Genomic DNA, 14,007 nt, shown 5'->3' with positions numbered 1-14,007 from the left:
TCTGGCATCCAGCTACTGCTATATATAGCCAAGAGCCATTTTGCGCAGCATTATGATTATACTACTCTGCCACCATCAGCAGATGCTTTAATGTGGCATGTTCCCACTGAACCTTTGATGCCATAATCATACTCCATACACTCGCGCTTAAGTGGTGTGCAGCAGTAATGAATAAGTCTGTTGAGGACTGTTGACTGGACCTCAAGTGTTTGCTCAGAGTGCCAGAGCGTGGTTTCATGCTGCATGTCGAAACTTGAATTGCTCACGGACCTTTGTGGCAGAGCCATTCAAGGTCAAGATGACAGGAAAAATATGTAAGAAAGAAAAAAGGAAAATGCATTTGTGTTTCACTGAATAATCTGAATTTCATTTCTGTTATGATGAGTTGAAACATTTACATTTATGACCACAGTCGGTACGGTTAGTACAAAATGAAAAACTTGAATGATGAGGGGTAAATCCATGTGGAAAACTGTTTAATGCATACATTAATGGCTGTGATGCATGACCTTAGTGCATACCTTAAACAGTTGACCCACTAAAGAGTTTTTAATACCCCACTATCAATCTAGTAAGGTCACCGGCATGATAAATGAACAATCTCTTGTGGAGTGGGATCTGTGCCAAGTCCAAGCATGTCCCTGAAGGCTGCATACAGTATGTGTTGGACTGAAGACTCTTGAAAATCTGCTTCTGGGAGTGAAAGAACATACTGCTCACAACGGTTTATGTGTTTTGTCTGTCCATGGGTCTGTTTCACTGTGTTCACATCGACCCTTTCCAAAAAAGCACCAAGTGAAATGTGGTTTTGTAACTTATAAATTCTGACATTATGAGGTGTTTTGCATATTTCATCATGACCACCCAGTGCGTTTATATAAGCAACATGGCACAGCGCTAACAGTTATATTGGTCCAATATTCTAACGTGTCCATTGCATTTGACATAACCTGTCACTCACGTGTGATAGGCTATAACTGATTACAGTATATACTCCATCTGTCACACTTCACACTGGTTTGCTCTGCTGAAAACAACTGCGATCTACATTTTTATTACATGATTTGACTGTTAGCTAAATCTATCTGCTCTTATGTTGCCACAGTAACTGATATTTATCAGTTTCATCAACTGGCCTTAGTCCTGGCGTTCCATATCAGAATTCAATTAAAACTGGAAGGGATGTTTCCTGAGGACTTCTTCAGCCAAGGTAAGTGCACTGCTGTGTTTCCTAACATATGTATCTTTCAAACTTTCACTTGGACGAATAGCATGTAATCCCGTTCCTTCTTTACCCTTTGGGTTATGTCTCTTTGATTGGCAAAATAAGTAACCACTGACTGTTTTCATGTGTATTGCTATGGTTATTTGCTTAAGAGTAGTGCAGCTTTTTTGCTGTTTGCTACTTTTTGGTTGCTGGTGATGCTGAAATTGACATGGCAATGCATACTGAAGTCTAAAGATAACACTTAAATCAGACTAGCTTAATGTTATTTGCTTTACAAGAGTAAACTTGTCTTATTACAAACCTGGTTTTGTCACACATATTGAATGTGAATGTCCTCACCCTAAATCTTTAAAATCTGAAATGTTTGGTTTTTTGCTTGTTACTATAGATTTGGTGGTGAAGTAGATACTTGAAATAAGGCTAAGTGTTTTAAAGAGTCTGTTCCTTGGCCTTTACATGCATACATTTTGATTTATATCTAAATTTTACTCCCTTTACCAGTAACAAATCTGTAAGATATCACTTGGCAAGTAATAAACTATAGCAGCTACATTCGAGTCCAATTTCATGTCCCCATAATACCCTTAATTACTCCTGATGGGGTCATAAGGGTGATCTTCTTTTCCAAGAACAACAGTGAAACTGTTGGGACATTTCATTTAAAAAATAATTTTTATTTCCAAAACGCTCTACAGTACAACGGTTTCAGCATGCATGCGTATCAGCATGTTTCTCGTATTACTATAGGCAAGTCACAGATGTAGATGTGATCGGAGTGCAACGACTTAGACTGGAGTACTTGTCAAGCAAGGCTAAAATAAACATGTTTGGTTTAAAAGTGGCGTAGCAATAAATTGTTCTTGAGTCATTACAGTTTGTGAGTACGGATTATGGAATTTCTTTCTTCTGCTTCCCATGAATGTGAAACATCCATGTGGACCACACTGTCCCCTGAGACCATTTTAGCTCTGAAATGTTGTTAAACCATTTGATATCACTGCGATGGCAGTGAATGCCTGCAATGCCACTCCTTTTATTTTTACAGACTTCAACTGGGTGACCCACACTGGAGGACAAAGTAGCACAGATACTATGACTAATTTGAAGATCAACAATATATTAATAGAAATTTCTTTGTTTATACAGCTTAATAGTTGGTGGATCAAGAAATTACTTTGAAAAAAACCCTAAATAAATTGTTATATTTTAATTTAAAGATATTTTGTGATTCTTTTTATCACACTATCTAAGACTACCATCAGTCTTGTTATGCTAATAAAAAACTATTTGTCTAACACTGAACAATGAACTTAAAAAAAAAAACACAAAAAAACTGGTCATTTGCATTGTTTTTAATCCCCTCCATGCCAAAGCTAAGGTAACGATAACTGTAATAGGAGACCAGGGGAATACCTAAAACCCAAATATATACATGTGGGTTGTAGACCCTTAGGCTTAATTGAGAAAATTATTATTACTTTTTTTCTGCCTGGAATTAAAAAAAAGAAAAAGAAAAACATCTGGAAGTTGACATCTTTTAATAGTAGACCGAACAGAACCAAATGAACTCATAATTATGACACCGGCGCTCCATAAATCCAAATCAGTGAAACTCCTGTGGTTACAGATGTAGGATTGAATATAGCATGTTAAAACTTATAAAGAACTTGGGAATTAAAAGTATGAACAGAACAGCACAGGTCCAGGCCTGAGCCCACAATGTGAAACAGTTTTCCTCTTATCTTTCAAAAACAGCTAAATTACTCTTCATTTACATTCAAAACTGGCTTTTTTCTTTTTTTTCTTGCTTGCAATTAACTTTTGACTTGGTGTCATTTGCTGTTGTCCAAAGCACTTTATTTTGGCTGTGCCTCTCATTACGTGGACTTGAAACAATTTGTTGACTCTTAGCATTTCACAGCTTGTTGTCAGATTCATTTAGATCTATAAACTCCTCTGAGGGTTGTGTCTCCAGTGGCTTAACACTATGTCTGGCTGCATTGCCAGATGTTAGAAAGCCAAATGCAAGGTCTGTAGCTACTTCAGTGCTCTTTTTGCAATGGCTTGGCTTTGTTTCATGAAATAATTCACTTCTTACAAACCGGCCAGAGCCAGTGAGTGTGTCCACAAAGAACTGAAAGCACAGTTGCATAAGATTGCATTATAAATGTGTTCTGTCACAATATGATGGCTGAAGAAATATGCTGTTTTGGCCTTTGTAATAGGGATAAGGCAAATGGTAAACAAAAGCTCTATTTAAGATAAATCAGTCTGGAAACTAATATTGAGTTTTGAAAATATTTGCAGCTCCAGTGACATATCAGGAAGGCGGGTTTAAAAGTATGTATTAACTATAATGCAGTTGGATGACACTGCAATTTACCATTTTGGAGGGTCACTACGTCCAAAATAAAGAAGCTTTGTATTTTTCTTTTTATTGTGCACTTGTCTGCATTAGCATGGCCTATGGAATTTGTTTAAAGTTCACAGTAATAATGGAAGCAAAAACAAAGAACCGGAGGTAGAAATTAGAATTTTTTTCCATGAAGCTGAATGATTTGTTAGATCTGTTACAGTCAAATATTAGCATACTGTACAAGTATCTTTCAAACAACAGACCAAAATTTGTGAGGCTATTTTGTTGTGTTGGTGTGTCCTTTTTCTTTCAACACACCTAAATCTACCACAACCCTTGTACACAAAGTGAGCTGTCACTGTAAATAGTAAGTCTTTGCTTGCTCTTCTGTTTGTGGCTCCTTTGACCTTACAATGTGATTACCTGGCTTTAATTAAGAAAGACCTCTTGGAAAGCACTATATTGCTTTAGTGCACAAATTAGCAGCAGTGGTTTCGGGTGCACGGTGGGATCAAAAAAGTTTTGGAAAAGCAAAAACCACAGGCTAACACCAGTCTCCAAGTAATCATGTGCAGAGGTCTGCTGTAACATCTGGAGCTATCACAGGACAATCCCCTTACCACTCACCTTACCCATTAGATTTAGTTCCATGCAACTTGGATCTTTTTTCACAAAATTAAGTTAAACATTTAAAGGTCACTGTTTTGCCACTGTGGAGTGAGAGTGCACTACCAGAGAGCGTTCTAATAGAATGGGAATCCGTCCAGAGGTGTACAAGACAACCTTGAAGGAGAGATCGGCAGACAAAGTACTACTGTTAACTGTGATTATCTCTTTCATCTCTTATGTGCACACAGTTTTTACATATTATAAAACAAGAAGCAGGCAGTAGCTCATATATCTGCCTCAACCAAGGCTACATTTACAACAGAATATAATATTAAGCCATTTTGCATCAAAGATTCAAAGTCTGATTCAAAAACGCTCAACACATTATTTTTTAAAACACTTTTTAAAGCAGCACATGATCAGTAACTGGTTCTAATTTCCAGTTTACCATCACCTAACAAATGTTTGTGAAGTATAAAAGCATCAAAAGCCAGAGGTATTATAGTTAAAAGATCCCAACTAGAATGGAGTCATTAGTGCACAGGCTAATGAGTCAGGTGCACGTTTGATTTGTCCGCTCTCCTTCCTAGGTTACGTCCAGCCAGTCGGGTCGCTTGTGGGGCTTGCAGGTGTGAACGTCCACTACGTTTTCACAGTCTTTGCACTCCACAGCGCAGCACCACTTGAACTTGCACTCACACTTAGTGACACGTTTGACTCGCATGGTGTCGTAGCCACGCCCACAGCACATGACTTCACAGCCATCTATGCCTCTTGAGGACTTGTTGCACACTCTGCCTGCTGTGCCCAAGGAGCCTATAATGAGAATAAAGGACCAGAGATGTTGTTTTGGCATACAAAGAATATTGGTACTGCAACTGACAGGAAAAAGGTTAGTTTATTATTAGAAGACAGCCATCTGTGCATGCCCTGCCAAATTATTAAAATAAATAGTTATCACTAAGAGAAATAAAGGTTAGGATGAAAGAAATCAAATGTATGTAATACGCATGATACTTTTGTTTATATATATTAAACAGCTAATATAAAATTTAACTTAACACAAGCAGTGGATTTCATGACAGTTCTGTAGTGTGTTAAAGTTTCAGGAACTCTTTTTTTGTTTTAGAAAAAAAACCAAATGATTTTGTCATTTGATGTTGGACTGATAATATGCAGCAGATTTAACAATTAGATTTAAGGGAACAGAAATACCTGCTGCTGACAGAAATGATGCTGATCAACGTGAAACAAAGATGTGTCCTGTAGAGCTACAGAGAGGGATGATAACTCTGTGTGCTTTCATCATTATATCACTGATAAGTACAGCTCCTTGATTAGAAGTTGCTTCTTATTTTAAAGTAGGCATAATATAGAACTTTAATTGTGCACATCCAGTAACTATACTGGGTTTCCTGTCTATGCATTCCCTTGGGGAACTGAATGATTTATACCACATTCTAGTCTGACTGACTGCTCAAATGTCTTTCCACCATAAGCTACATTCACCTTTTCGCATGTATTCATAGACCACTTTTTTCAATGTACCTAAGTGCTTTATCTCCTGTGCATTCACACCTAAAGCCCATTTAGAATCCCAATTTAACCTAAGAGGCATTTTTCAGTGCTCAGAAGGAAGCTGGAGTAGACACAGATCCACTGCACTGTGCCATCCAACTCAGCTTAATAGCATTTTGAAAAATTTCCATGATTACGTGGATGCCCAGGAGTGAAAGCTGGCAGAAGTGATTATTGGCAATGTTCATGTTGATGCTGAAAACTGAAACTGTTTTGCCAAAGCAAAATATCACTTTCCCTCACTCTTCAGCAGGCTATAAGCTTCCCAACAGAATAGTCTCAGACCTAAATGCAATTGTGTTCATGTACTCAGGTGTTAAATCCAAGCTTAAGATCAGGTGCCATGTCCATTAACAAAGCATCCCAGAAGTAGAGAGAACAAAGGATAAGAGGAGATCTTCCCCTCAGGCTCTAGGGAGTGGAGCTTAATGCTGACCAAAGGAAAGATTTGAAAAATAAGCCTGTATGTATCCTTAGGCTGTGAATTCCTATACAATGAAGATTAGTGGTGAGGAGGGTCATGGGCTACTTTTTAAGATCACCTTTTAACAAGGAAAGGCAGCTTTTCCTTTGAGCGAACACACCTTCATTGCATCTCAGTTGTCAAAGTGCAGCCAAGCTAACCACAGGTAGGAGTGACAGAATCTGTTAAGTTAGAACCAACGTGTCCCCTGCACATGCCATCGTCCCTAACATATTAACAGTGAGTTAGCAAAGTTCTTCACGCTCTACTGAAGGAGCTGGACTTTAGGAAAGAGATGAGCCTAACAAGGCAAAGCAAACATTAGGTATTAAAGGAGATGTTAAAGGTCAAATCACTGAACTTTAAGCTGTGAAGGAATGCAAGCCTGCAGTCAATGAGTCTCTGATTCTCATAGATTTTGTTAAGCAGTCGGTCCTATTTGCCCCGTCCCATAACAACATACTCATGATTTTAAATTAAAATAATAATAACAGTATTTTACACAAAAATGATTACACTGTTTAAGCACAACTTCAAAAGAACTTCACTGAATCTCAGAATGTAAGTTGCTGATGTTTTCCACAAACACAACATATCAATATGCTACTTCTCAGAAGTTAGGGTGACACTATAAAAGGACCCTCTTTAAGGCAATTTCTTTATTGTAATAATAAATGATTGTCATAATAATATTACTCTTGTGTGACAGTGGCACTTTACTAAAGTTTGACATGTTAAAATGGAATTAGCAAGTTAGCACAAGCAAGTTATTTAAGAATTATCAGCATTGGCCAGTAATAATAATAAAAAACCCTTCTTTTAAACTTCACTAGTCTTATTAGTAACACATATCACCTGTCTAAATGTTGTTTTCCCAAAGACAGTGGCCTCCTTCAGCAGGACAGTGTTTCCCACTACACCACAAAAGCTGCTGGTGTTGGAAAAAAGCTCAAGGTGTTGACCAGGCCTCCAGACACCACAGTCTAATCGAACATTTGTTGAATATGCTGGGAAGAGTAGATCCACGGAAACCTGCCACCTGCTGCAATAGCAGGACCCAAATGATCTGCTGCCAATATGCTGGTGCCAAATACCAATGAACACCCTCAGAGATCTCTTGTCCATCCCTCAACTAGTCAAAGCTGTTCTGACTGAGGACTGTGGATGTACACAATATAAAGCAAGTGGTTTTATTTTTGTAGCTTATTTGTGTGTCTCACCTGCTGCACGGTCCATGAGACAGTAATCTGGAGAGTTCTCAACAAAGACTAACTCATTCTTGGTGCTTCCCTTAAAGTCCTTGTCAGCCACAATAAATCCTGTCCCATCTTGGTTCATGGTTACCTCGACGGCTGTGTTGTACTTCTTGCGAAGATAGTCTCCAGTTCGCCTGAAGTCAGACATAGCCAGCCAACAGGTTCTGAGAGAACAGGAACCACTGACCCCGTGACACTTGCACTCCAGCTTCATAAAGCGCTTCACTGCCTAGAGCAGAGATCAAAGGTGACACAGTGTCAAGCCAACAATGTTGTACAAGAGAAGATGTAGGTGTAATAAGCTAGCATAACGGTTAGCTAAATATTCTTAATGTAACAGATTTTACGTCATTATCCTTCAGAGACGTCTTTACTGAAAAAGCCAGGTCAATAACTTGAACAGTGCAGAATTTAATGCTATGGGACCCTCATATGCAGTTATCATATTAATATGCATTATGCTGGATCATCAATAGATGCTGGGATAATGCTGAATATTCTCAATAAACAGATTCTTAGTCTTAAGAGATTTAGTTCCTAGTCAAGTAGTCAAGTAAGTCAACTAGCCTAGTAGTTGAAGACATCTTTAGGCAAAAAAGAATTTCTAATGATTTTAAGAGTCGATGTTTATCATGACCAACTTTAAGCTTGGAGAGACCAATCTATGATTCACAGAAGACGGATGAGTTGAAGGGCCATGCGTATCTCTCAGGTTTTGTGACACATCTTTTTTTGGTTTTTATTTCTACTTTTTTTATTTCATTGGGTCTTTGTTAAGTTATTTCTTGTGTGCAGACACAAAACGGGTTCATCGCTTGAGTTGGGTGCCTTTTTATGTTTGAATAAATTTGTAGGTCAATGTTACGTTTAACAAAAACAACAATAAAAGCATCCCCTGAAAATGTTCAGGTGCAAGGACTGATGAAGAACCTTCAGAAAGCCTGGAGAGGTATTTGCTTCTCTTACTTTTTTGTTTTCATTGTTACTTCCTAAATATATCTAAATTTACAATTCCACTAAGAGATAAAGCTTAAACATTAATATCAAAAACATTTCCACTGACCATCCGACCGCATCGGTTGTTGTGCAGATTCATCAGGGCTCGAGCATCTTTCACCATCCTCTCACGGGCGTCTACGAAAGCTTTGGCAAATTTTATGCCGTAGTTGATGTTGTCGCTGCATCCGCCCCAGTCAAAATTGCCTTTGTCGTCACTGTCTTGCCCTCGTTTTTGACTGTCACAGGTGCAGATCTTCATTTCTCCCTGACTGCAGGCCCTGGTAATGGCGTAGACCACTCCTGCTGAAGAGATGGCGTACACAAATGCTGCTTCTCTGCTGCCTGGGTAGACGGGGAAGGGAGTGTTGCAATTGCAATCATTTAAAAAAGTAACTTATGACTGTTGGTAAAGAGAGACCTAATATTGCCTATATCTGACATGTGACATTATTCAAAAGTTGTCATAGCACTTGTTTTTCTCAGCTGTTCTTCTAGTGCCCAGAGTCATGTGTTATTGGTGAGTAAAGCAGTCATCTCTCTGCAAATTCTAGACAGTAGGCATACCAAGATCAGTCCATCTATGGTGGATGGTCCAGACAGTGGTAGCAGCATGTCAGCTATAACATTAGACCAGCCGACTCTCCTTTCACCTATTAATTTGCACAGATGGCAGCTTTCTAAGTCATTTAGCAGTGTTTTCATTTTAGATGAGAGGAGATTTTGGAGGTTATTTGGTCTGGCTGTCCCACCCTCCTCCTGTTCTCATTCCTGCTCACGCAATGAAGCAGAACACAGGCGATATGTCAGGGAGTAAAGCTTTGTCTGGCTGCCAGAAACATCTACCCAAATATTTACATCTCCTATTACTGTTTATACATCACCAGTGTGGATCTCTCAATCTGCTACTTGTTTTCAGAGAACATCCACTTTCCCAATGTTCCTTCATTCCTGAGAAGGTAAAAAACCCACAACAATTTCTCTTTCTGTTTGCATTCCGGGGTAAAGTTGATTTAATAAGACACCTATTAATTCCCTGCTTATCTGATAACAGAGGAGACATTTATGAGGATGATTAACTTGAGTGTCACTGATATAAACAACCACTGTCACGCACAAAGAACCACACAGATAGAAGCCCTAGCCATGTATGTTCAGACTCACTTCGGAGCGTCACCCTGCCAAAAACAGTGTGGTCCCGGTCCAGCGTGCTGCAGTTCCAGCGGTGGTGTCTGAACTGATGTTGGCACTCTTTGATCCACTCTTTGGCTCCCTCGCTGATGGACTGCATCAGGTCCGGGTGCCGCTGGCAGAGCTGCCGCTGTTTGTTCACAAGACCAGGAATGTTGTCGCATATCACCCGCGCACCCAGAGCTCCGATGTACCTGCGCACAGATCCATCGAACACAGTGTTGGTAAATTCAAGGACAATTCCACTGAAAGCGCAGTAGTGCACCTGCAGCTGTCACTAGACTGTGTGCCAGGACTTCTTTTCCCAGTGAGTTTACTTTCAAATTTGCCTTCCGGTTTTCATCAAGAAAAAAACAGAAAAAATTGTGTAGCTAGCTGAGCTAGCTGATTTGCAAGAGGTTAAGGTCCAATCTGATTTTCAAGAAATATACAAATAGTGGAAATAGTACAAACAACAGAGATGTATGTTTGCTGCATTTAGGGTAATGGAGTGAAGCCCACCCTACAATGGCCTTTGGTGTGCCACCTGTTTTAAATGCCAACACATGTAAGCTGTCAGCGTGAAATCTGGTCTGACTACATCTTCAAACAATTCACATTTCTGATCAAATGTATAAAAAATTGGGAACTCTGAGTGAAGAAGATTCCAGTGTTTACCAGATATAGAGGGTCCCCCCAAAAAATCTTTGGGGTTATATTATGGGTAACCAACATTTAAGAGCTCATTAAATTCTATGGACTCAAAGGGGCCTGCTACTGACCACTGCTGCTTGGGGTTTTTCATGTTAAAAAAAGCCCTTTAACTATCAGACATCTGTACTCAGTGCTCCTTCTTTGTAATCACAGGGTTCTCAAGTGCAGCCTGCAGTCTAGGAGCAACCCCTGAGCAACATTTAATTCAGTTGCCATTCAGTGAGGTACAGCAGTATGGTAGAAAATATTCATTATATATTTAAAAAAAATGTTTTAATATTCCCAAATGTGGCTAGTGCAAAAATAGGAAAGGCTCTCCCACTAATGGAGAATTTTAAACTAGCAAAAGAAATAGATAAAAAGAAAACAATTACCAGCATAAATTTAACAAACTGACAAATTTAAAAGATTAAACAGCCAGGTGCTCCTAATCACATGCATTGGATTCATTGATCATCAGCAGGTGTAGACTGAAGCATTCAGGTTTGTGTTAACACAATGCCATGTGCAATACTCAAAGAAATTACAGATAAATAAATAATAATAAAGCAAGTAAATTATGGCTTGTTTGGAAAAGTTGCCAGGAGAAAGCCTCTTCTCTAAAAAGAAAAGGCAGCATGTCTTAGTTTTGCAAAGTTGTATCTAAGCAAACCACGAGACTGGCCCAGGACAAAAGCAGTTCTTTGGTTTGTTTTATGGAACATTAAACATCAAGTAAGCTATAGCAAAGCTGTTAAGTGGATTTTATTGCCTTTAGACAAAGAGAGGACAAACTGTTTTTCATTTTCCGTCTTCTGTGCCAGTTAACGTTACTAGTTTACTTTTCTCCCAGTGTAAAATGTTTGTCGATTAATCTAAATTATTGATAGTGTTCCTAATTTTCTTCACATTCATCCCCATTGTCTTCTTAAGACTCAGATATTCAGGATGTTGAAGAGATTATTACATTCCTCACGTTCAGTGAAATGAATTTGCTTCCTGCTTTCTTCAAATAATCCCCAACTTTGTAACAACTCTTAAGAAGGTTGATCACATGCTGATTGCATTGTGACTCTGGGGGCCCTCTTATCAACAGGACATGGCAGTCATCTACAGTACAAATGAGCACTTGGGCTCCCCCCTCTCAGTCCATCTATAAGCCTACACACTCTATTCTCCATCCGGATATCATTATAGTCCCTAATCGCAGCCACATTTGTGTTGCCTGGCCACTGAGACAGAAACAGATATAGCAGGTAGTTTCCACTCCTGTTATGGCTGTCCCAGTCCCATTCTAGATGCAACTATCTGCCTGAGCAGTATAGCAGAACAGAAGCACTGCTTGTGTTTATTGTGTGTTGTACAAACCAGCTGTGCCAAAGGACCCCTGACTCTCCAAGAGGACACACACAGAGGAAGAGAGAAGTGCAGCAAGGCGCACAGTGCTTATATAAATTATTACAATGGTTAAAAATAGGCCTAAACAATTCAAAGGAAGATTTAAAAAAGCATGAATCAATTAAGTTTTTCTTTGGAATTTCTCAACGATTTATTCACAGTTTACTCTGAATTTGCCTAAAAGGGAAACTCAAGAGCAAATTGGATGACATATGCTTTCAGCTCTCTTGGGAAATTACCAGACATAGCATTATTTACAATGGGTGCGTTTTAGCTTTAAATAAATTCATAAATTAGATCTTAACTGTTATGAAGTGTAGGGTAAGATCTTAAAATGGGGGGTGTCCCTTGGCTAGTTAAATGTAAAGTCATTTAATAGGTTTTCTGTTAAGTGTCACCTGAAATATGAGAACAACAATTTCAGGTGAGAGAGACTGGGGGTGGGGGGTCTCCAGCATGTTTTAGGTCTTGAAAACCTCAAGAGAAATCATCAAGGGGCATTTATTCATGCACCAACGCCTGCACCTGCCGTGTACTCTGGGCAAAATAGATGGATAGGGGAGACGCCCCCTTCCCCCCATACACACACACACCAACATCATTAATCTTCATGAACTTTGGATACACAGCCTGCTCTTTTCATTTATGGATGTGGATGTTCATGTGATGTCGGTGGATGTTCATGTGAGCAAAGAAGATCTTTTACTAGAAAATCTGAGAAGTAAGCAGGTGTACATTACATATAAACAGACGGATTTCTCATCTTTAAATCTGTAACAGCTCCAAGGACAAGGATACATAGGGTTAAACAATAAAATCCACTGCAAGATGACTTTTTCAACTGCAAACTTAATTAATTAAAACTAATCGTTATCTATATTTTCTGGGTGAAATTTTGCCCTTGTTGTCGTTGTTGTAAGTCGTACTTTATAATAGATTGGTATGTGACACCAACCAATCGGACGAAACATCAAATTCCTCTCAGTGGTGAAACTTACCACCACGATGAATCCACTATCGGTGTGAACATGAGCAAGAGCAAAATAAAGATGAAGTATATTTTAGAGATGGGTTTGGAGTGATGCTGGTTTCTTGCCCCATTTCTGATCCTCATTGCTTTCTCCGACAAGCCCGGAGATGTCATCATGTTTCTTCTTTTCATGTATTGGCTGTGCAATAAGGCGTGAAAGTCCTTGACGCCTGCGCGTCCTCCATCATCTGGTGGAAATAAAAGTTAGGAAAGAGGAAAAGTTCTTTTGAGATCCCTCAGTTATTCGCTGTCATAATGCAGTCTTGATTTTCTAGCATTACATCCATAAGCTTTGGACATTGCACTTAAGTGAGCGGGATGAGTCCTTCGTTTCAGACAATCTTGCGTATATTCACGTTTTCTCCTCAGCTGTTGCGCTCCGAATCTGTCTTCACTAAATCTGTGAGAAGTTGCAAACTATAAAATCCAATGCCGATGATCAGTTTCGTAACTGATAAAAGCCGCTCGAATCAGTTCCTCACATAGGAGAAGTGTCTGCGTGGATGGGACAGGCGCTGCTCACCTTTCATCCCACTTGCCAATAATGAAGATGCGCACCGAAACGCTGCGCTTTCCGCTTCAGTGCGTCAGCTGTCTGCGCCTCCCCTCCCTCCCTTCTCACCACACCAATGCCCTTTGTCAAAAAATTACAGACACCGGTATGCAGATCTGCAGACAGAAGGAAAGGAGGTTCTGCCTGACTTCTCCCGGCAAATCAATTAATCCACTCTTTAATTTACACCTGCATCGCTGTTCGTTAATTTAATTAAAAGGTCGGTAAGAAGGTTGTCTCTGTTTTCTCTTTCTGTCATATGAGAGAAAGTTTAGTTTGGAAAAATAAGCTCTCAGTAATGATGCAAGCGTGTAAGCGTTTACACATTATCAAAAATACATAATCCTTCCCAGGGCTCATTGCATCTGCTCCTCTAATGTAACTGGTCTCATTTTTTTTTCTTTTTTTTTCTTTTTTCTTTTTTAAGATTTCAGGTTGTGTGGTCCCTGGCAAAGGAACACATATTAAGACAGATTTACAATTACTGACATGCAGAAGTTTCAGTCCAAAATGAAACTTGTCATTAAGTGGCCAGTTTGTTTATTACGTTCAGCAAAGCTTTTTGCAAATCTGGCTTTACAGTAAATATAACCTTTAACAGCATCTATGGAACAGAGGAGAGAGTTCCCCAAAAGAAACAAATCCAATAGATGCATGCAAAGGTATGCACTCATAAG

General features: G+C 39.2%; 1 protein-coding gene across 1 annotated transcript; it reads right to left on the bottom strand.

Annotated features, from left to right (window-relative positions):
- Positions 1-4,690: 4,690 nt before the first annotated feature.
- LOC134626914 (protein Wnt-2b-like) lies at positions 4,691-12,826 on the bottom strand. Its single transcript, XM_063472809.1, has 5 exons — positions 12,746-12,826; positions 9,651-9,871; positions 8,554-8,831; positions 7,455-7,719; positions 4,691-5,009 (listed from the first exon to the last, which is right to left on the bottom strand). Exons 1-5 carry the CDS (start codon positions 12,775-12,777, stop codon positions 4,780-4,782), a joined length of 1,026 nt encoding a protein of 341 aa, XP_063328879.1. The 5' UTR covers positions 12,778-12,826; the 3' UTR covers positions 4,691-4,779.
- Positions 12,827-14,007: the final 1,181 nt, after the last annotated feature.

The sequence above is a fragment of the Pelmatolapia mariae genome, linkage group LG5 (assembly GCF_036321145.2).
Source record: "Pelmatolapia mariae isolate MD_Pm_ZW linkage group LG5, Pm_UMD_F_2, whole genome shotgun sequence".
Classification (NCBI taxonomy): domain Eukaryota; kingdom Metazoa; phylum Chordata; class Actinopteri; order Cichliformes; family Cichlidae; genus Pelmatolapia; species Pelmatolapia mariae.
The sequence above is the reverse complement of the archived record's forward strand: the minus strand, read 5'-3'. Positions and strand labels throughout refer to the sequence as shown.

Excerpts from the sequence above, each read along its gene's own strand:
- LOC134626914 (XM_063472809.1), bottom strand. The coding sequence starts at position 12,777 with ATGTTCACACCGATAGTGGATTCATCGTGGTG. Across the intron at positions 8,832-9,650 it reads TGGCAGGGTGACGCTCCGAA|GCAGCAGAGAAGCAGCATTT; the intron begins GTGAGTCTGAAC and ends CCGTCTACCCAG. Across the intron at positions 5,010-7,454 it reads TCTCATGGACCGTGCAGCAG|GCTCCTTGGGCACAGCAGGC; the intron begins GTGAGACACACA and ends TTCTCATTATAG.